This window comes from Hibiscus syriacus, unplaced genomic scaffold (genome assembly GCF_006381635.1).
Source record: "Hibiscus syriacus cultivar Baekdansim isolate YM2019G1 unplaced genomic scaffold, ASM638163v2 tig00013584_pilon, whole genome shotgun sequence".
NCBI lineage: Eukaryota > Viridiplantae > Streptophyta > Magnoliopsida > Malvales > Malvaceae > Hibiscus > Hibiscus syriacus.
Genome location: NW_024062304.1, coordinates 37,604 through 59,457, shown reverse-complemented (window position 1 = coordinate 59,457; position 21,854 = coordinate 37,604). Strand labels below are relative to the sequence as shown.

The 21,854-nt window shown below is 39.5% G+C and overlaps 1 protein-coding gene, 1 long non-coding RNA gene and 1 pseudogene across 2 annotated transcripts; all 3 read left to right on the top strand.

Moving 5' to 3' along the window:
- The first annotated feature begins 1,008 nt into the window (after positions 1-1,008).
- On the top strand, positions 1,009-1,609 carry LOC120206267. The gene is made up of 2 exons (XR_005524092.1): positions 1,009-1,087; positions 1,546-1,609. It is a non-coding gene; the product is annotated as an uncharacterized LOC120206267 (long non-coding RNA).
- A 52-nt stretch (positions 1,610-1,661) lies between these two features.
- On the top strand, positions 1,662-3,920 carry LOC120206270 (annotated as a pseudogene).
- Positions 3,921-9,311: 5,391 nt separating this feature from the next.
- On the top strand, positions 9,312-10,541 carry LOC120206269 (small nuclear ribonucleoprotein-associated protein B-like). Its single transcript, XM_039205973.1, has one exon. The coding sequence runs from the start codon at positions 9,383-9,385 to the stop codon at positions 10,250-10,252; it is 870 nt and encodes a 289-aa protein (XP_039061904.1). The 5' UTR covers positions 9,312-9,382; the 3' UTR covers positions 10,253-10,541.
- The last annotated feature ends 11,313 nt before the right edge of the window (positions 10,542-21,854 follow it).

The following is a 21,854-nucleotide window of genomic DNA, read 5'->3' as shown; positions in this document are numbered from 1 at the left end:
TTCAATGAAAGTAAACTCTAGAATTTAAAATCTCTATCCTTTCTTGGTTTGTAGAAGTCAACCCTTTTTATTGCTTATTAAAGGCTAAAATCAATGACCTTGCTTAGATTAGACACAACTCTATGAATTTTCCAAGTTGGGCAAAGCAAAGAGACACTTTGATATGATCAAAGTAAGACTTTTAATATTTTTTGTATTTACGTTAACAATTCAATTTTATATCATTTTCATTTAAATCCATTTTGATGATATGCTATTTTAATACGAATAACTATATTATATTTAAAAATAAAAAAAATTATGTTAAAAGTTAGGATGAAAGATATAATGTATTATGGTAAAATTAGGTCTCTAGTCATTCGACATATATATGCGTGTGTGAATGTTTATAAAAGGACAAGCCTTCATTAATTTAAAAGGCTGAATTAGAGAAAAAATGAAAGAATTTTTTTATCTTAATCTTTTAACTTTTTCTTATTTAAAATTTATAATTGGTAAAAATATATTTAAATAAAATTTATTAAATTGATTTTAAAATATGTATTTTATAAAATTTAATTATGTAAAATCAAAGTATAAAATGTGATATTAAAAAATATGCATATGTATTTTAGATAATTTTAAGTATATATGAAAAAGGGCAAAACGAAGAACACATGGGGCCCATATCATTAGGAGGGTGACATGTTGGCATGTAACATGTGAATATAAGATACTGAGATCATGCACATGCGCGCGTTCCGCGCTCTTCAATTTTGCTCAACACAAATGCCTCATTTGATTGGTTCTTGTTATTAAAAACATCAAATTTATTTCACTTTTCAATTATTGAGAGGAAAAACGGCAAATGTTAGCATTGGGAGTTTGATGGATGGTTGACAATTGAAGTTGAAGACGCCATTGGCACGGAGAAAGCAACGCCTATATCAGCTTCTTCTCTCTTTGATTGTCAAACCTCTGTGCTTTTAGTATTTAAACATAGTCTTCTGATCCTAAAAGCCACTGATTCATCTCTCTCCTCTGAGTCCTTTCCTTTACACGTTTGCTTTTCTTCTCCTTTTTCCCGTCACGTTTCCGAGCTTCGTGGGTGAGTTTCCTTTTTTCCTTTTTCTGAATTCATAAAATTAATGTTTTGCATGGTTGAATGCGTTTATAAATTGGTATTTACATGGCGTTTTTGTTAATTCCATGTTGAACCTTTTTGACTTTCTCTTTTGCCTCGAAACTCACTTTTGTTTTGTCATGTGTTTTTTTTTGTTTCCATTTTCAGGTAAAACCCCCTTTTTTTCCTTTAAATTTTCCATTTTCTTTGTGTCTCTGCAGTTAAAGCTTGTTTTCTTTGAATTCCCATGCTGAATGATCATTTGATTGGTGTGTTGTGTGTGTTTTAAAGTTTTCTTGGTGATTCGAGTTCCTTAAGATTTGCTTCCTTTTTATACTATCTTTTGTAAAAATCAATGGTTATTGTTTTTTCTTTACCTTTTCTCTTTTAATGATTCTGATATGGCTTTTCTCTTGTGTTCTTCATATGTTTGTGTGTTGCAGCACATTTTCCAGAAAAGCATTTCCAAGGAAGGGTCTCTGATTTGATCATTGAAACCGAGACAAATCGTTGTTTCTTGCTCTGCATTCATAAATTCATTGAAGCTTCTTGTGTGCAAATGCTAAATTCATCAAGAGGAAGAAGCCAGAGAAGGTCAACTCGATCGATGCTGTTGGCAGGTAACATTTTTTTTTTAGTAACAAATCTGAGTGCTACAAAATCCGAATTTCTAATACGGCTTGCTTGTGCTCGAATGCAATGCTAATGATATAATATTAGAACCCCTCCTAATGCAAAAATCCCTAATTTATTTTTGTTGTTGTTGGATTTGTTTCTTGCATGTCATGGAACCTGATCCTAAAAAGAAGAGCAATGTTGTTGGAAAAATCCTTATGGTTGCTGCACTTACAGCCTTATGCATATCATGCTCAAGCAATCTCCATCCTTCAGTACTCCCACTCATGTATTCTTCTCCATTCCATCTCTTAATTCTTCTTCCACTGGATAATCAATGCGATTTTCGACTATTTCTTCTCACTCTATTGGATACAAAAAAGCTGCAGATAGCTTGATTTATTTGATAATTGGACCAAATATGGGAAAAGTGTAGATTAGAGCTATTATTCATCTGTCTTCCCACTTGTTAAAGACACTTCTTATGTGTGGATATATGTATTTTGGGGGTATCCATCAGCAATTATAGCATGTCCCTGTGCATCTTCCTTAAGATTTCGATTAATCGAACTGTTTTCTGGATTGTGCTTAATATCATCTTCGCTTGATGAAAATTGTAACAGTTTCTGTTTTGAAGTTATCTGATTTCTCTGTTCTTGACTCCCTGGTTTTGTTTTTCCAGTTCTCCCGACAGAAGAAGGGTAACTATGTTCTCGTAACGGGCGGTGCCAGATATATAGGTTCGCACGCTGCTTTACGACTTCTCAAGGAGAATTACCAAGTAACAATCGTGGTATGTTTTTAGTTTAGGATATGTAGCAATCTCCTTTCTGGTGTGGTTAGTCTCGGTTTCAAGGAAGAGTCGTTTCTTTTGCAGGAGAATCTTTCACGTGGAAACATGGGTGCTGTCAAGGTTCTACAGAGTTATTTCCCGAACCTGGAAGGCTGCAGTTCATTTATGCCGATCTAGGGGATGCAAAAGCCGTAGATAAAATATTTTCGGAAAACGCCTTTGATGCTGTTATGCACTTCGCGGCAGTTGCATATGTCGGGGAAAGCACGATGGATCCTCTCAGGTAAGTCTCCTTACGGTTTATTATCCGAAGTATCTCGTTCCATGGTGTCTAAACTATGATGTTCTCGATGGTATGTTTGGCCATATGACTCGCAGGTACTATCACAACATTACTTCAAACACCTTGACGGTCTTGAAGTCGATGGCTGCTTACCGTGTTCCGACTTTGATATATTCTAGTACTTGTGCGACGTACGGCGAGCCTGAAAAAGATGCCAATCACTGAAGAAACCCCACTGGCAAATTGCAAACATGTTTCATGCTTAGTTATATCGAAATTAACGGTTGTGATATACGGCAAACTGATATTGCTTCGGAACCAACTCAGGTTCCAATCAATCCGTATGGAAAAGCTAAGAAGATGGCAGAGGATATGATTCTAGATTTCTCCAAGAATTCAAACATGGCGATATGATTCTAAGGTTAGTATTTTTGTCCACTTTCCAAGTGTTTTGAGAATAGGCATAGCAGATTGTCACAATCCAAAAACATGCTAAAGTTGTTGGTGGAACGACACGAATTCAGATACTTCAATGTGATCGATGGATCCGGAAGGAAGGGATCCGGAAGGAAGATTAGGCGAGGCTCCAAGACCCGAGTTGCGTGACCAAGGACGAATTTCGGGTGCTTGCTTCGATGCAGCTCGTGCCTCGTGGTATCATTACCAGTATCAAGGTAAGCTATTCGTTTCACTCCCTTCACTCATCATCTTAAGTGCCTGCTCAGTTTCTTTCTAACGAATTTGATGAAACCTTGGTGCTTATTTCTGCAGGTGAAGGGAACTGACTACAAACGCATGACGGAACATGCATACGTGATTACATCGACGTTACTGACCTGGTTGACGTTCACGTCAAAGCTCTCCAACACGCAGCCTCGTAACGTAGAATCTACAACGTTGGCACATGGAAAGGAAGATCGGAAGGAGTTTGTAGAGGCATGTAAGAAAGCCCGGGTGGATATCTTCCATGCCGACCAGGAGATTAGCAGAAGTCTTCAGCAATCCGTCTAAGATCAGGCAATAACTGAACTGGACAGCTCGATATACCAATCTAGAGGGAGTTTACAGATTGCATGAGATGGCAAAAGGCTCACCATAGCGGATACGATTTGAAAATTCAAATATGAATTTGTTGAATTCAAAGGTGGGCAACATGGGCGGCTAAAGAAGAATTCAAAGGGCTGGTGGCTGCCTACTTTTGTTGATTTTTTAGCTTGGTAAAATTATTTTTAGTCACTAGTCTTTAGGGTATTTTCAAAGATTAGTCCCTAAGTTTCAACTATAAATACCCTAGCTCATTTAGTTTCAAAATCATCCCAAAATCTTCTAGTTCTCTCAAGTGTGTTGTATAAACACCTGTAAATTTTCTCTTAGTAAAAGATCTGTAGCAGCCTGGAGACGTAAGCACAATTGGCTGAACTCCGTTATCAATTTTCTGGTATTATTTTTCCGCTTTATTTTGCATTCTTACTAATCTGGTTATAGGGAAATTACTTGTACTCGGTTTATTTCCTAACAACTGGCATCAGAGCTTTTTTGGTTGTGAATTCTGTCAATTTTTTGTGAGGTTACTATTCGGGTTACTATTCACGTGAATAGTAAATTTCGTGAATAGTGAAATTCGGTCGGCGATACGAGTTTGTCGACGGAGGTGTTCTAATACACGGCGGTTCGCAGAAATTGTCAGAAACGATCCAAACGAAGCCAGATTCGAGTGGGAGCGATGGCTGCAGACGAAGGGAAGGTGAAAATTGAAAAGTTCGATGGTGCGGACTTTGGATTTGGAAGATGCAAATTGAAGATTTTCTGTACCAGAAAATCTATATCAACCCCTCTCAGGAAAACAACCAGAGGGCATGAAGAATGAAGACTGGGCTATTCTCGACAGACAAGCCCTCGGAGTTATCCGACTGACGTTATCCCGCAATGTTGCTTTCAACATAGCAAAGGAAAAGACCACGGGGGTCTTATGGTTGCTCTCTAGTGTATGAGAAGCCATCGGCCTCAAACAAAGTTCATTTGATGAGGCGATTATTCAATTTGCGATGGTGGAAGGGGCATCGGTGGCACAACACCTAAATGAACTCAACACAATCACAACCCAGTTGAGTTCAGTGGAAATTGAGTTCGATGATGAGGTTCGAGCTTTAATTCTCTTATCATCTCTACCAGACAGTTGGAATGCTACTGTTACAGCAGTCAACAGCTCGTCGGGGAACAACAAATTGAAATTCGACGATGTTCGGGATCTGGTATTGAGCGAAGAAATTCGACGGAGAGAATCGGGTGAAGCATCAACCTCCTCAGCCTTGCACACGGAGTCCAGGGAGAACTTCAGAAAGAAATTCAAATCGTGGCAGATCGAAATCCAGAAGGGGAAAATCAAGAACAGGAAATAAAGATTTTACCTGTTATAATTGCGGCAAGAAAGGTCACTTCAAAAGAGATTGCCGAGCACCGAAGAAAATACCGGCGCACAAGAATCTACCAACATGACAGAGGAGACAAGTGATGCCATTATTCTAAGCGTCAACAGTCTGATTGAATCATGGATCTTGGATTCGGGGCATATTTCCACTCCACCCATGCAAGAAATCATGAAGAACTATATCAGTGGTGATTTGGGAAGGTTCATCTTGCTGATGATGAAACCTTGAAGATCGTCGGAAAAGGAGACATCCGACTAAAGCTGCCAAACCAGACCACCTGGAAGCTGACAGGAGTGAGACATATTCCTGGCCTCAAAAGAAATATGATTTCTGTTGGACAGCTTGATGGAGAAGGTTATAGTACAACCTTTTCAGGATGTGAATGGAAGATTACCAAAGGAGCACTCGTCATTGCTCGTGGTAAGAAGACTGGTACTCTCTATGTAACCTCGAATTTAGAGAATATCATTGCAGTAGCAGATGCTGACGAAAAATCAAACCTATGGCACCAAAGGCTTGGTCATATGAGCGAGAAAGGGATGAAGACCCTTTTGTCAAAAGGGAAGTTGCCGGATCTAAAGAATGTAGATGGCGGACTATGCGAGGATTGCATCTTTGGCAAACAAAAGAAAGTCATCTTTACAAAGATTGGCAAGACTCCCAAGGCAGAAAGGTTAGAATTGGTTCATACTGATGTATGGGGACCAGCCCCAGTTCCATCTCTTGCAGGCTCACTATTTTATGTCACCTTCATCGATGATTCAACAAGGAAGGCGTGGGTTTATTTTCTGATGAAGAAATCAGAAGTCTTTGATACCTTCAGAAAATGGAAAGCCATGGTGGAAAATGAGACTGGTTTGAAAGTCAAGCGGTTGAGGTCTGACAATGGAGGAGAGTACAGAGACAGTAGATTCAGAGATTTCTACGCAAACAATGGGATCAAGATGGAGACAACAGTTCCCATAACACCGCAGCAGAATGGCGTAGCAGAGCGCATGAACAAAACTCTGAATGAACGTGCCAGAAGCATGAGGATACATGCCGGATTGCCCAATTTCTATGGGCTGAAGCTATCAACACTGCAGCTTACCTGATCAACCGTGGGCCCTCAGTTCCTTTGGATGGCAGAATACCAGAGGAAGCTTGGAGCAAGAAAGAAATAAACCTTTTACACTTAAGAGTGTTTGGTTGTATTTCTTATGTACACATAGATTCTGCTGAAAGAAGTAAACTTGATGCTAAGTCCAACAAATGTGTCTTTGTTGGTTATGGTGGTGATGAGTTCGGTTACCGATTTTGGACTACGAAAATCGAAAGATCATCAGAAGCAGAGACATCATTTTCAATGAAAATGTGATGTACAAAGACAGGTCAACCGCATAATCAAGTAATACCGAGGCTGAAACGAAAGAATTTGCTGAGTTCGAGGAGATTTCTGGAAATGATGTTCAGATCAATCCTGAAGCAGTTCAAGAAGAACCACACACCAGAACTGAGACGCTCCTCCAGAATTCCTAAACCAACCCAGCGGTATTCGCCTTCTTTGCACTACTTGTTGCTGACTGACAATGGTGAACCAGAGTGCTATGATGAAGCAATGCAGGTGGAGGATTCAGTCAAGTGGGAGTCTTCCATGAAAGATGAGATGGACTCGCTTATGTCAAATCAGACATGGGAATTAACTGAGTTACCACCAGGCAAGAAAGCGCTCCACAACAAGTGGATTTACAGGATCAAAGAAGAGCATGATGGGAGCAAACGCTACAAAGCAAGATTGGTAGTCAAAGGTTTTCAGCAAAAAGAAGGTATTGACTACAATGAAATTTTCTCTCCAGTCGTAAAACTGTCTACAATCATACTGGTGTTGAAAATTGTAGCTGCAGAGAATTTACATCTTGAGCAGTTAGATGTAAAGACAGCTTTCCTTCATGGTGATTTGGAGGAAGAAATCTATATGAGGCAGCCATAAGGCTTCATAGAGGCAGGAAAGAAAAAACTGGTATGCAGGTTGAAGAAGAGCTTGTATGGTTTAAAACAAGCTCCTAGACAGTGGTACAAGAAGTTCGATAGTTTCATGGGTAGCAGTGGTTTTACCAGATGCCAAGCAGATCATTGTTACTACATCAAGAGGTTCGACAATAGCTTCATTATTTTATTGTTGTACGTTGATGACATGCTCGTTGCAGGCTCAAACATGCAAGAGATCATAAACTTGAAGCAAAATTGTCGAAGCAGTTTGCTATGAAGGATCTGGGCGCTGCAAAGCAGATTCTTGGGATGAGGATCAAGAGAGACACAAAGTCAGGGACTTTGATGTTATCACAGGCTGAGTACATCAATAAAGTACTCTCCAGGTTCAACATGCAAGATGCTAAACCAGTAAGTACACCTTTAGGTGTTCATTTCAGACTCTCCAAAGAACAGTCACCAAAGACGGAGGAAGAACGTGCACACATGGTGAAGGTGCCGTACGCCTCAGCAATTAGAAGTATGATGTATGCCATGGTTTGTACCATACCAGATATTGCTCAAGCAGTGGGAGCTGTTAGCAGGTACATGAATAATCCGGGCAAAGTACACTGGGAAGCAGTCAAATGGATCCTCAGATATCTGCGGGGTACTACAAACAAAGCACTTTGTTTCAAAGGTAGAGATACGATACTAACAGACTATGTAGATGCTGACTTAGCCGGAAATGTCGACATCAGAAGGAGCACTACAGGGTATGTCTATACTCTAGGAGGAACTGCAATGAGTTGGGTTTCTCAACTACAGAAGATAGTTGCTCTTTCCACAACTGAAGCAGAATATGTCGCTGTTACGGAAGCCAACAAGGAGATGGTTGGCTCCAAAGTTTCTTGGAAGAGTTAGGCAAGAAACAAGAAAACAATATATTGTATTGCGACAGTCAAAGTGTTATCCATCTAGCGAAGAATCCGTCTTTTCATTCCAGGACAAAGCACATACAATTGCGATATCATTTTATCCGGTCTCTTCTGGAAGATGGGATTTTGAAACTTGAAAAGATCAGTGAAGCTCAAAATCCGGCAGACATGTTGACAAAGACGGTGACCACGGACAAACTGAAGTTGTGTTCAACTTCAGTTGGCATGCTAGGATAACAAGACCAGAAATGCTGTTGCATTGATCAAGGTGTGAAGACAGATTAAAATCAGTCTTCAAGTGGGAGATTGTTGAAAATTCAAATATGAATTTGTTGAATTCAAAGGTGGGCAACATGGGCGGCTAAAGAAGAATTCAAAGGTGGCTGGTGGCTGCCTACTTTTGTTGATTTTTTAGCTTGGTAAAATTATTTTTAGTCACTAGTCTTTAGGGTGTTTTCAAAGATTAGTCCCTAAGTTTCAACTATAAATACCCTAGCTCATTTAGTTTCAAAATCATCCCAAAATCTTCTAGTTCTCTCTCAAGTGTGTTGTATAAACACCTGTAAATTTTCTCTTAGTAAAAGATCTGTAGCAGCCCGGAGATGTAAGCACAATTGGCTGAACTCCGTTATTAATTTTCTGGTATTATTTTTCCGCTTTTATTTCGCATTCTCACTAATCTGGTTATAGGGAAATTACTTGTACTCGGTTTATTTCCTAACATACGATTCATCATAGATGATGGTTTTGCTGGAGCCTCGAGTAGTTGGAAAAAAAGGCATTATGGCAGCTCTGTTTTGGCATAGTAATTAGTTATACAGAGCAGCAAAATCATTCCTATCTATGCATCATCATATTAGTTTCTTATCTGTCCTTTTTATCTATGCATCAATTCAAAATTTTATAATTTTACTTATTTTAATATTCTAAATTTACGTTTTCTCTTAAGTAATATCGTCTCTAAATTCAAATCTACCTTGGAAATAATATTATTGCCACATGTAATGTATGAAAAGCTAATATAAAAAAATTGACTTCAAATGTCTAATTTCACTATAAATAATAAATAAAATAAATTCGAATAATTATCGAAGTTATTGGATTATCTTTAAACCCAACCAATGCTTTTGGGCCTAATCTATCCATCTTAATTGGCCATTTTCGCTATATAGTAATTTCTCCCTCCACTACCCTTCCCCCCCTCTTGATACCCGCCCTAGCTAGGGTTTCCCCCCCTCTTTTCAGTCTCACCGTTCGTCACTGTGAATCGCCAAAATGTCGATGTCAAAGAGTTCCAAAATGCTTCAGTTCATCAACTACAGGATGCGGGTCACCATCCAAGACGGCCGGCAGCTGGTGGGCAAATTCATGGCTTTCGATCGGCACATGAATCTCGTCCTCGGCGACTGCGAGGAGTTCCGCAAGCTTCCTCCTGCTAAAGGAAAGAAAAATCCCAGCATCAACGAGGAACGAGAAGATCGTCGAACGCTTGGCCTTGTTCTTCTCCGTGGTGAAGAGGTTATCTCTATGACCGTCGAAGGTCCTCCTCCTCCCGAAGAGTCTCGTTCCAAGTCCGCCGGCGCTAATGCCGTTCCTGGCCCTGGTATTGGTCGTGCTGCTGGCCGTGGGATCCCTACTGGTCCTCTCGTTCAAGCGCAGCCTGGTCTTGCTGGGCCCGTTCGTGGCGTTGGCGGTCCTGCTCCTGGGATGATGCAGCCTCAGATCTCTCGCCCGCCGGTTCCGCAACTCTCGGCTCCGCCCATGTCTTACCCTGCTCCTAGTGGAGGTCCGCCTGTGATCCGGCCGCCTGGGCAAATGCCACCAGGGGCTTACCCTGGTCAGCCACAAGCACCTCAGATGCAACGTGGCCCGCCTCCATCGGTACCACCACCGGCTTTTGGAGTAAGGCCACCACAGCAATACCAAGTCCCACCACCACAATTTGGTCAGAGGCCGATGGTTCCACCTCCAGGACCAATGATGAGAGGACCTCCTGGTCCGCCACCTCCGAGGCCTGGAATGCCTGCTCCACCTCCACCACGCCCTGGAATGCCTCCGCCGCCAGGAGCTGTACCTGTTTTCGGGCCACCACGCCCCGGAATGCCACCTCCTCCCCAAAACCAGCAGCAGAATCAGCAGCAGTAGGAGTGCTTTTGATTTGGTACGACATATTTCAACTCCCAAGTGCTTCTATGGTCTATTTTGCTGGAATGATAGATGGTATTTAGCCGGCAATAATGTGTAACTAGTTTAGTCATTTATGAAGCTGAGCTGAGTCTTCTAAAGAGATAAAAAAATGCAGGTTTTCTTCATTTCATATATTTGTGTAAACTTATGTTGAGTCTTGGAGAGAACTTCACCAAGAATGTTTATTATGTTCAACTTGTATGCTTCCTTTATCTTTAATCTAAACTTTGTAGTTTCATTTTTAAGAGTACTGGTGCCTTTATTTCTAAATTCTATGTAGGGATTTTCTTGGAAGTATTTGTTGTTAGGGTATTTATATGAGTTGAAGCATAGTTGTAAAAAGCGCGCCTGAGGCTCACTGAACGGGCTTTTTCAACACTGAAGCACGTAGCTTAGGCGCACCTAGGTGCACCTAGGTGCACCTAGGCGCAGCGAGGCTATGAGGCGCGAGGCTCAGTCGAGGCGCAATTGGGCTTTTTGCCAATGTTTTATTCGTGTCCATAACAAATCTCTCAGTATAAAGTTTTGATCTTTAATGTTTTAATGTTTTAATTTTCTAAAAATCGATTGCATAATGCTGAAAATGAAATCAATTTCATTGCAAATCAGTCCAAACGTTTGCATCTCTGCCCATCGGACACAATTCCCAAAAGACCAGAAGTAAAGAAAGAGGAGGCAAAATTTATAACAAAATAAAGAAAATTGAAAGTAGAAAACAAAGAGGAAACCTTTCACGGTGTTGTTCAGGAGTTAACCCATCGTCTCTGGAGTTCTTGCCTTTGTGTTCAGCTCTGGCTTGAGCCCTTTCTCGATCTCTCTGGTTGCCCCGTTAGCTTGTGTTAAGGAAGAAAAGGCAAAACATAAACACAGAAATACAAAATTTCCTCCTATATTTTACATGAATCCTACTGAATAAGGATATTAGACATTGCTGATTCTCAGAAAATGAATTATAAGATGAAAATGATTGTGATGGTGAGAAATTGAAGGGCATGGACTCGAGGAAGAAAGGAGATGACTTATAATCAGGTCTGTGGAAGACTCGGGAAGCCGCACCTATTCTGTTCTTACCATATTAATTAATTAATTAATTAACTAATCATTGTTTATAGGGTTAAATGTACCATTACCTCTTGAATTATACAATTTATACCGTGTTGTTTCTAAATTATTTTTCGAACTTATTAACTATAAAATCATTATTCTGTTTGTCATAAATTATTAACACCGCTAAAAATCAATTAAAATACGTCACACCATAATTTATTTTCAATTTATTTTATATGAATAAATAAAAATTAATTAAAAAATAAAATTACAATTTTTTGGATATCATGTGTCTCGCCTTCGTGAATTCCACGCCTTTCATGCGCCTTGCGTCTCAAGGCTCCAGGACACTTTGCGCCTCGATGCGCCTTGAGCCTTTGATAACTTTGAGTTGAGAAGAAGTTACATTCTTTGATACCCAGACTGTTAATTTATTCTCTAGTACCCGTGACTGACAATTAAGTCCAACACGTATAATTGTATGTATGTATTGGACATATATGTTCGTATCTGACACCCACCCTTGAATTAGTTCAAGTAACATAGCTTTTGTTACTTGAATTAGTCCATGTAACATAGCTTTTGGTCCTTGAGGAGAACCATTGTGGATAGCTTGGAAGTTGGAATAATGTGTCCATGAGTAGTTAAGTGACTTAACTTTGGATTAATTAAAATGATGGTACTGGAGTCAAACACTACAAGTTTCATGGATGAAACGTTGTTGAAACTTTTGACGCATAGGGAGGACATCATGAAGGCGTTGGAGAGGAAAAGATTTTCACCAGGGGAGTGGCGCAATCGTGGATCAAAATGGCATACGGTGTTCGTCAACAATGTGAGCAAAAGGATCCATCCTAATACCCTCAAGGAGGCGTTTCAAGCTTATGGAGTCGTAACTGACATTTTTATAGCGTTCCGAAATAGGAGACTATCAAGTGGTTCTACCTTTGCCTTTGTTAGGTTCAGAGATAAATTCGAAGCAGACACAGCGGTCCGTAGGGCTGATGGTAGGTTTATGGATGGGTTTTAAGATCAGAGTGTACCATGACATCAAGGGAGAAACAAAACCAAGGAAGGTTGATGATGGTAGATCTATTAAAAAAGTGTGGAAACCATCGTTAAGGGATTCCAGGTCGTTCAAGGATGTGCTAGGAGGGATGCAGACTGTCGCAAGAAGGGAAGTAGATAATGTTGATAATAATCAGTTTTCTTTGCCCTCCGGACTGGTTAACGTGTTTCATGTTGTGACTGTAGACGTTAAAGGTCAAAGGCCAGAGCTTTCAAATGTGGAGAAAAACATGTGCATTCGTATTAAGGAGACGGAGTTATCGTGGAGGAATACTTGTCTGGTAGGAAAAATTAAAATTATGTACAACGAAGATATTATACAAGCAGCATTCAGAGCAGAAGGTATCGATGTGCAGGTGAGTATTTGGCATGAGTTACTGGTAGTCATTCAATTCAAAAACAATTCTGATCATCAGGGGTGCTGGTTCAATAGAGAGGCTTGGATTCATCGCTGGTTTGATGACTGGAATTGTTGGAGGGTGAGAACAAAGTCAGATTAAAAGTCTGGTTGTTGTTGTCGGTTGTACACTTAGCAGTGTGGAGTAAGAATTTCTTTATGGATTTAGGTCGCCGATGGGGCAAAGTTTTACAGTTAGACGAAGACACTTGTTATCGAAGGAGATTTGATGTAGCAAAGATCTTGATCGAAGTCCAACATGTTTCGGACATTCCAGAGAAAGTATCCATTGTCTTTAATGGGAAATTATACACAATAAAAATTTTAACAGAACTTCAGGAAGAAACGCGGTTGTTCTTAGATGGTTCATTAGCTGGCGGCGGAGCGTGGTCCTATGATTTTGAAGAAGCGGGTGAGATTGCTTTGAATGATAAAGAATTCGCTGTTGAAGTTGGTGCCGAGGCAGAATGTTATGGGGCAGTTGCGCATGCTTTGCCCTGTCAGAAGAAGTCCATTGTTAATGGAGCGATGGCAGTTAGTGAGGGGCACGTGGGTGGTGAGGGGGAAAGGAGAGTTGTTGAAGATGAATCTCTGCATGAAGTCCCGATTCATTCGGACGTTGGGCTTGTTAACCAACATGAGGATATAAGTGTTGGGCTTATGGATATAAATAGACGTGATGATCAAATTTGGCATACCCAATCCTTATCCAATAGCTCAAGGTTGTTGGACATTCACATTGAAGAGGTGTCTTCAATTAGAGTTGTAGCAGAGGACCAGATTGCTAATGCTTGCGTGGGGGATACAGTAAAGTCCCTAGTGCCGGATCGTGAAATTCCCAAATAAAAAAAATTGGTATTTCTTCGAAAGCCGATCTGGGGGCGGGCTTGGGTAAGAAGCGAAGGATTAAGAGAAGCTCAGCTTTAAATACAAAGAAGAAGAGTAAGAAAAGGCAGGTTTTGTTTCAAAATGAAATAAGGGATGAGGCTGATCGTGGAACTGCGGTGGGGGGGATCTCGTTTGATCGCTCGGGGATTGGCAATGAAGCGATGGAAACGTTTGATGTTGGAGAGGCATTTGGCGTTGTCTTCTCGGTGTCGAGGGAGGAGGTGGTTCATCGTCTGGAGCAGAACGAGCTCTTAGGTAAGCATTGATTGGGGTCTGTTTATTGCAGTATCTCTCTCGTTTTTGTGTTTTAATTAGTATTGATTCTGGTCTCTCGGTCTTAAGCTGGAATGTTAGAGGGTTGGGGAAATCCATTAAATTAAGTGCTATTAGACGGGTTTTAGAATTTAACAAACCGAGTATAGGGTTCATTCAGGAATCAAAAGCGAATGACATTTCTGCTTATGTTGGGCAAATCCTTAAGGGTAGAGTTTTTAGAGATCTGGTGTTTGCGCCTGCTGAAGGCGCTTTAGGAGGTCTCATTTCGTTTTGGAACTGTAATGTGTTTGAAATGATTAGCAACATTGTTCTTAGAAGAATTATAGCGATTAAAGGCAGATTGATTTTTAATAATTCTGAGATTGGTTTTGTCAATGTATATGGGCCGAATTATCACAGTGAAAAAACTGAGTTTTTTGAAAATCTCAGTAGTGTTATCGCAAATCTTAATTGCCCATTTATACTAGGGGGTGACTTTAATGTTGTAAGGTATACCTCGGAAAGAATTGGGGCATCTGATCAGGTTGCTGCGAGGAGTTTGTTTGAAGAGTTCATTTCAAGGTGGGAGCTGGTTGAAGCTCCAATTATGGGCAGTATTTTCACTTGGTTCAGGGGAGGGACGACCGTGTCCGCAAGTAGACTGGATCGGTTTCTTATCTCTACTGAGATTGTCGGTGTGTTTCCTGGCTTGATGCAGTTCACACTTCCTAGGAGTCTATCGGACCATAATCCGATCGTGCTAAAAGGTAGGAAGCAAAGTAAAGGTTATAGGCCTTTCAAATGGTTTAACCATTGGGCGGAAGATCCGATCCTCTTCGGTAGAATTAAAGACGTGTGGGAGTCAAATAGAGGAAAAAATATTATGCAGTCTTTTTTGCTAACGAAGGCTGTCACCAAAGAAAGAGAAATCCATTCGGTTAACCAATCAAGACTCAGCGGAAAAAATTGGGAAACTGATTGATGATCTAGAAAAAAGGTGTATAACCCAAGTTCAGGTTCTGCTCAGGCTGATCTTGTTGCTTTGAAGGTTCGTTTGTGGGAAGTTCTGAGGAAGGAAGAACGAGATTAACTTCAAAAATCTAGACTTAGGTGGTTTAAAGAAGGGGATAGAAACACGAAGTTTTTTCATTTGACTGCTACTTCAAGAGCAAGAGTTAACCAGATTTCAAAGTTGAAGATCAATAATTCGACCCTTAAACATCAAACAAGGATTCAACAAGCTTGTGAGTCATTTTCGGAAAAAAAAATTAATGACGTAAAAACTATTCCAGTTAAGAAATTTGACATCCGCTCAAGAGACTTTATAACGCCACTAAAAGGTATATTGAGAGTCCTTTTACTGAAGAAGAGGTCTGGATTGTAATTAATTCTTCCCACGGTTCGAGGGCACCGAGTCGGATGGTTTTAACTTGGATTTTTACAAAAAATCCTGGAACGTTATTAAGGTCGATGTCATGCTGTTCATAGCTGATTTTTATTGGGGTAGAGTTCTGGATCCTTTATTTAACAAATCTTATATTGCTCTTATTCTGAAAAAAGGGGAGGCTATTTATCCGGAGGATTTTAGGCCAATTTCCTTGGTGGGGAGTTTGTATAAAATAGTGGCTCATGTTTTGACTAAAAGAATGGCTACATGTCTCAATGAAGTGTTGGGTGAGAATCAATTCACCTTTGTTTTGGTAAGCAGATTACAGACTGCATCATGATTGCTAATGAAGTTATTGACGATCTCTCCAAAAATAAGAAAGAAGCTGTGCTTTTTAAGGCAGACTTTAGTAAGGCGTATGACACAGTCGACTGACATTTTCTGAACCTGATTCTAAAGAAATGGGTTTCCGAAAAAGATGGAGAAAATGGGTACAGTTCTGTATTTCATCTCCGTCCATCGCCGTTCTAGTTAACGGCTGCCCTTCAATCAGTTTTTTAATCAAGAGGGGACTGAGGCAGGGCTGTCCTTTGTCGCCATTGCTATTTAATGTTGTGGGGGAGACCCTTAGTGGTATGTTTAAGAAAGCGATTTCAAGTGGGTTGTGTGGTGGTGTTGGTATTGGTATTGGGTCTGGTAGTGTAGAAATATCGCATATCCAATTTGCAGACGATCTTCTGTTGTTTTCAGCAGCAAATGAAAGTAGTTTAAAGAATTTCAATCAGGTTCTTAAAATATTCGAGTTGGCAGCGGGTTTGAAATTAAACATGAAGAAGTCCAAGATTTTTGGTATCAATGTTGAGGAAAATAGAATTAAAAGTTGGGCAGATTCAATCTATTGTGGATGGGCCATGCTTCCTACGAATTACTTGGGTCTTCCGTTAGGACATAAAAAGAATTCAACGGTTTTGTGGCAACCAGTGTTGGACAAGATAAAGTCTCGATTACAGGGCTGGAAAGGAAAATTTTTATCCTTTGCGGGCAGGTTAACTCTGATCAAATCAGTTCTATCTAATCTACCCATTTATTATATGTCTTTATTCCCTATACCCATGTCCATAGCAGATTCCATTAACAAAATCATAGTGTCTTTTGTTTGGAAGGGTAATTCGAAAAGGGGAATTCATTGGTTAAAGTGGGAAACTATTTGTGGACCTAAATCTCTTAGGAGTTTGGGTTTTTATGATGTTAAAATTAGGAATCGAGCGCTACTTAATAAGTGGATTTGGCGGTTTGGTGAGGAGAATGATAGTCTTTGGAAAAAAAAATTTATTGTTGCTAAGTACAAGTACGCTTCTGATTCTATTTTTCCAGAAGTGGTAAATAAACGTAAATCTTCTTGGGTGTGGAGGAACATTGTCAACCCTGTTGTTTCCAATGATGGAAATGTGTTTGTCGATTTTATCTGCATTATGGGAGATGGTGCCAGAATTGATTTCTGGTCTGATCACTGGACTGAAGTGAGGTCTCTTAAATCATCCTTCCCTAGAATCTTTAGTTTGGCGTTAAAAAAATCTAGTAAGATTAGTGAGTTTGGGAATTGGGAGAATGGAGTCTGGGAATGGAATATTGAGATGAGGAGAGAGATTTTTGAATGGGAAACAGACCTTTGGTCGGATTTTATTTTGGTCCTTGGGAGAGCAGTTAGTTTAGCTCCTACTTTTGACAGATTGCATTGGTTAGGCGCATCAAATGGTAGGTACTCACCTAAAGCTTTTTGCTCTAAGGTGGTATCTACTGGTAAAATGGAAGAATCAATTTGGAAAGTGGTCTGGTGTAAATTTATCCCTCCTAAAGTTTTTGCTTTCGTATGGAAAGCAGTGCATCAAAGATGAGGCATTTTAAGTTTTGATTTTTCTCTTTGTTCTTTTTGCAATCGAGTTCCCGAAACTATAAATCATGTTTTGTGTCACTGCGAATGTGTCTGGAAGGTATGGCAACGCTGGTGTTCGGTATGGAATATTAATTGTGTTTCCTTGCAATGTCAAGGACTTGCTGCAGGTTTGGGTTACCCAGAAAATTAAAATGAAATTTCGTGATATTTGGAAACTCGGGTTTTTCGGTCTGATCTGGAATATATGGTTGTGTAGAAATAAAATCAGGTTTCAAGGATGTTCTTTCACGACTGATCAGATGTTCTATTTAGTCATGGTTCAGATAGGTGTTTGGGCAAAGTCGATCTGGCCATTGTTGATTCAAAGGGTCCAAGATTTTGTTCGTTGCCCTTAATCCCTAGTGATCGGAAGCTGTTGAGTCTGCTGAGATTAATTGTATAGTTCTTAGTTGTCAATTATCTTCTTTAGTTTATTTTAATTTCTGTTATTTGGTGGTCCGTTGAAGTGCAGATTCTGTCTCTCGGCTCCTTGCTCCTGTATCTGGTTTCCAGTCGCTGTGGGGGTGGTTTCTCAATCTGATTTTGGTTCTTTTTTGGGACAGATTTTCGTTGTTGTTAGGGTATTGGTTCTCCTGTATGTTTTCCCTGTCAGAAGCCTATCTTTGTTTCTCATGATTTTTGATGCAATTGCTGGCGAGAGTTTCCCCATTAGTGGCTGCTATTCTTCTGCATGTGGCTTTGTATCCTGTAATCTTTTATAGGTTATTTTGTTAGTGTTACTGTTCAAAGGTTGATTAGAAGAACGTAGCTGGGTGTGTTCTATGCATGGATGTGTATTGGTCATTTCTTGTATTCCAATCCGGGGGCTGAATGTAGCTAATTAATTGTACCTACTTACGGACGGTGTTAGTAGCGTTGTGTTCGGCTTGTGATTTATTATAATAGGGAACAATATATCAAATTTAGTGAGAGAAGCTCCTCCTTCTCTCTAAAAATCAGGTGTTTTAGATAAGTTTTTCTATTTTCATTCCTTATCATTTCTCTTAATGGCGAGTAAGGTGAGAGTTCCGGTTGGGAAAAACTGTGTCACTGTGATCATTTTCAACATTCCAGAGAGTTTTCATTACAAAGGTCTTTGGTTATTTTTCGATAAATATGGCGAGGTGGTGGATTCTTTCATCCCCAATAAAAGAAGCAAGGGAGGAAGTAGGTTTGGGTTTGTTCGTTTCACCAGACTGGAGGACTCGAGGAAGGCTATCAACTGTGGTGATAGATCTTGGATTCAAGGTAACAAAATTAGAGTATTCATGGCGAGATATCTTCCTCGTGATGTTTTCTGGAGGAAGAAGTTCTCTGGTCCTTATTCAGTCGAGGGAAACAATGTAAGGAAGGATGTTAGTCATACGGTGGCTCTCATTGTTGGTTCTGTTGACGACAATAAATTCTCAACTCTCAAAGACAACTTGTTAGGATGGTGCATAATTTTTATTAAGTGGGTAGAGTCGTCTTCTTTTGAAGAGGCAGTCGTATCCCCGTTATCCAAGGTGAGGGAGCTCGTTGGTGCCTTTCCAGTTAAGTTTCCTGAGCTGGAAGAGGGTTCTGAAGAAGCTGGAAGATCCATTCACTCTTCGGAGGTGCAGTCGGCCGTGAGGTGTTCTGAGAATGAAGAAAAATTTTTCTACTCTTTGGGGACTGCTAGAGGCAGCCTCCTGTCGGGTGAGGGTGTGGAGGACAGGAACATAGGAGAGGCTTTGATGATGGGTTCGAGGAGTGACGTTGGGGGTCAGAGGATGGTTCTTTCCCAAATGGAGGGAGTGGGGGAACACAAGACATTGCTGGTGCATGCGGAGAGAGAAGCAGTGGATGTCTTTAAGGACACTTGTTTGCCTGCACGTGGTTTTGTGGAGAGTAAGGATTTTTTAATTAATTCTCCCATCCAGGATGGTCTCTTAGTGTCAAAGGAATTGGAAGATGTGAGCCTAAAGGATAAAGTGGATCTGTTGGTTCACGTGGAGAGGGATAATGAAGTTGCCTTTAGGAAAAATAGTGAGTATGCATGTGCTTTTGTAGGCCCAAAGGATTATTTTAATGATTTCCCCATGTTGGATGGTCGGGTTGAGTTAAGGGAGGTGGAGGAAGGGATTCACAAGGGCTGTTTTTATAACTACGCATTCGTAAATCCAAAGGGTATCGCAAGGCAGTACATGAGACCTAAGGTGGGTTCTGGCAACAAATTTAGATCTAAACAATTTTTTCAAGGGAATTTTACAGCTCCTAAAAGAAAGTATAGGGGTTCCCGAAGCAAGAGCCATCAGAGTAAGGTGCATTGGAAGGAAGAGGTGTATGTTTTTGATGGCAGATTCACTTATGAATCTGATTTTCCAGCATTGGGGCAGTCTCAACAGAAGGATACGTTCAATTCCTTGCCTTTTGGGAAAGATTTGGGTTGTGAGTCTAATGGCGCAGTAGTGTATCTATTGTCGGAAGACGATGGCGGGGGAAGGAGTAGAAGGTTCAGGTGATCAACACCATGCTTTTTGTCTGGAGCTGGAAGTTCGGATGGTCTTTAGCCAACAAGACGTGGTGGAAAGGCGGCTATATGCGTGTTTTTTTTGTGTTTTCTTATCATGTGAAAGCTCTGTGGCCTTTGAGTTAGAAGTTGGCTTTTATGGTTTTAGTCAGCTGTTACCCTTGGCTTTTTTCTGGTTGTTTTGTTTGATTGAGTGTCTATCGGGCCTCGTTTAGGTTTTTTGTTTGGCCAGTTCGTTTTTTAGGCTGTTGTTGTTGCTTTGTTGGATTAGGCTGGTTCTGGTAGGATTGTTGGTGGTTGTTTTTGGTGTTTTGTTCATATTGGGGGTGACTCCCTGGTTGTATCGTGTTCTTTCTATGGTTAATAAAATCCTAAGGCACTCTTTTCCTCCTTCCGCTGATTAAGGAGCTTCTCTATAAACTCCTTTAATCATGAAGGAGGTTTTTAACGAGGCCTGTAATTCCTATAAAAAAAAGTGATTTGTTATAATAGGGCTCATGTTTGTTCCTTCCTTCCACCCCTAGGTTCACTCTTTTTCCTCCACTTAGGTTTAAGGGGGTTTTTTAACGAGGTCCTAAGGGTGGTGTACTTTGACTTCTAATACAAAATACCCATTTTTCAACAAAAAAAAAACTTTGGATTAATTTTGTTATTTGTAGTTGCTGCCATGCTCTCAGTTTAGTACATCGTTTAGGAAAGTCGGCAACACGTTCAACATGTTAGGTAGATGCTGGCATGCTCTCGGTTTACATAGGTTTATCTTGCTTTTGGCTCTTCATTTTATTTCTTGAAGTAATTGTGTTCGTTATTCATGTTCCTTTAGGATTAGGATTCTTTAAGGATCTTCCATGTGCATGTTCAGTTTTTTTTATTGAAAGAAAAACAACATTTTCATGCTAAACAGTACACATACTCGTATTCTACCCGGTACTTTGTTTGATAGGGATCTCAGCAGCATGTTCAAGGGAGTATGTATATCCTGCCACGCTCTCGGTTTATATGGCTTTAGACTGTATTACTTTCGAGTCTTCATTTTATTTCTTGAAGTATTTGTGTTCAATATTCATGTCTATATAGGATATTCATTTTATTTCTTGGAGCATTTGCGTTCAATATTCATGTCTATGTAGGATATAATTCTTTAAGGATTTTCCTTATCCATGGGAAACTTCTAAAAAATTGACCGTGTCCATGATGGACATGTTCTCATATTTTACACTTATGTTGAAGAACATAGGGTTTAGATGATTTCGATACAACGTCTGCCACTTAATCATTGGTTATTTATTTGATTGTTGATGATAATATGGACATTTCATTATAGTTTTTCTAATTTGTTAATTTTCATCACAAAGGTTGAGGTCTTCAGTCTTTTGTGACTTTGAAGCAATGAGCATGAGAGAGAAAATGCTGGGTTACTCGCCATTTACAAACTGTTCTTCGATGATGGCCCCAAGATCAAAAAGATAAATTGTGTTTGATTAATGACGAAAGTAGTCAGAATTGTATTCGCGTATGTACCCTACTTTTTCGGTACTAGTATGTACTGCTGTGGGTCTGTTTCCGATTTATCATTACTTTTCGAATATTTTCTATATATACATAGCTGATTTTCAATTTTTTTTTATTGTGCAAATATATTTCAATTACATTGTTAGAAATATATTGATACATGAATTATAAAATTTAAAACAACAAATGTTTAACATTTAAAATGTGATTAAAAATATTTAAGAGTTATACTTTCAAGGTCTCATTAAAATTATTATTTTTGGCTTAAATGTACAATTGTCTTCTAAAATATATCATTTATATTGAGTTATTTCTTAAAGTATTTTTTGAATTGTTTTGGCCTTTGAACTTTAAATTAATATCTCATTTGTCTTAAATTGTTAATTCTATTAAAAAAATCACATATCAATCATAACATGTCATGTCATTATTAATTTTTTATAATTTTTCTTTCTAAAAACATAAAATTTGGTTAAAACAAGAAAATAAAATATTTTTTAATTATTAAAAAATATCTTAAATAAAACAATTGAACTGGTTTACTTCTCATTTATCAAAACATATCGTCCCTTCTCCTCTGTA

What these genes read in the sequence shown, in the direction of transcription:
- LOC120206269 (XM_039205973.1), top strand. Translation starts at nt 9,383, where the DNA reads ATGTCGATGTCAAAGAGTTCCAAAATGCTTCAGTTCATCAACTACAGG.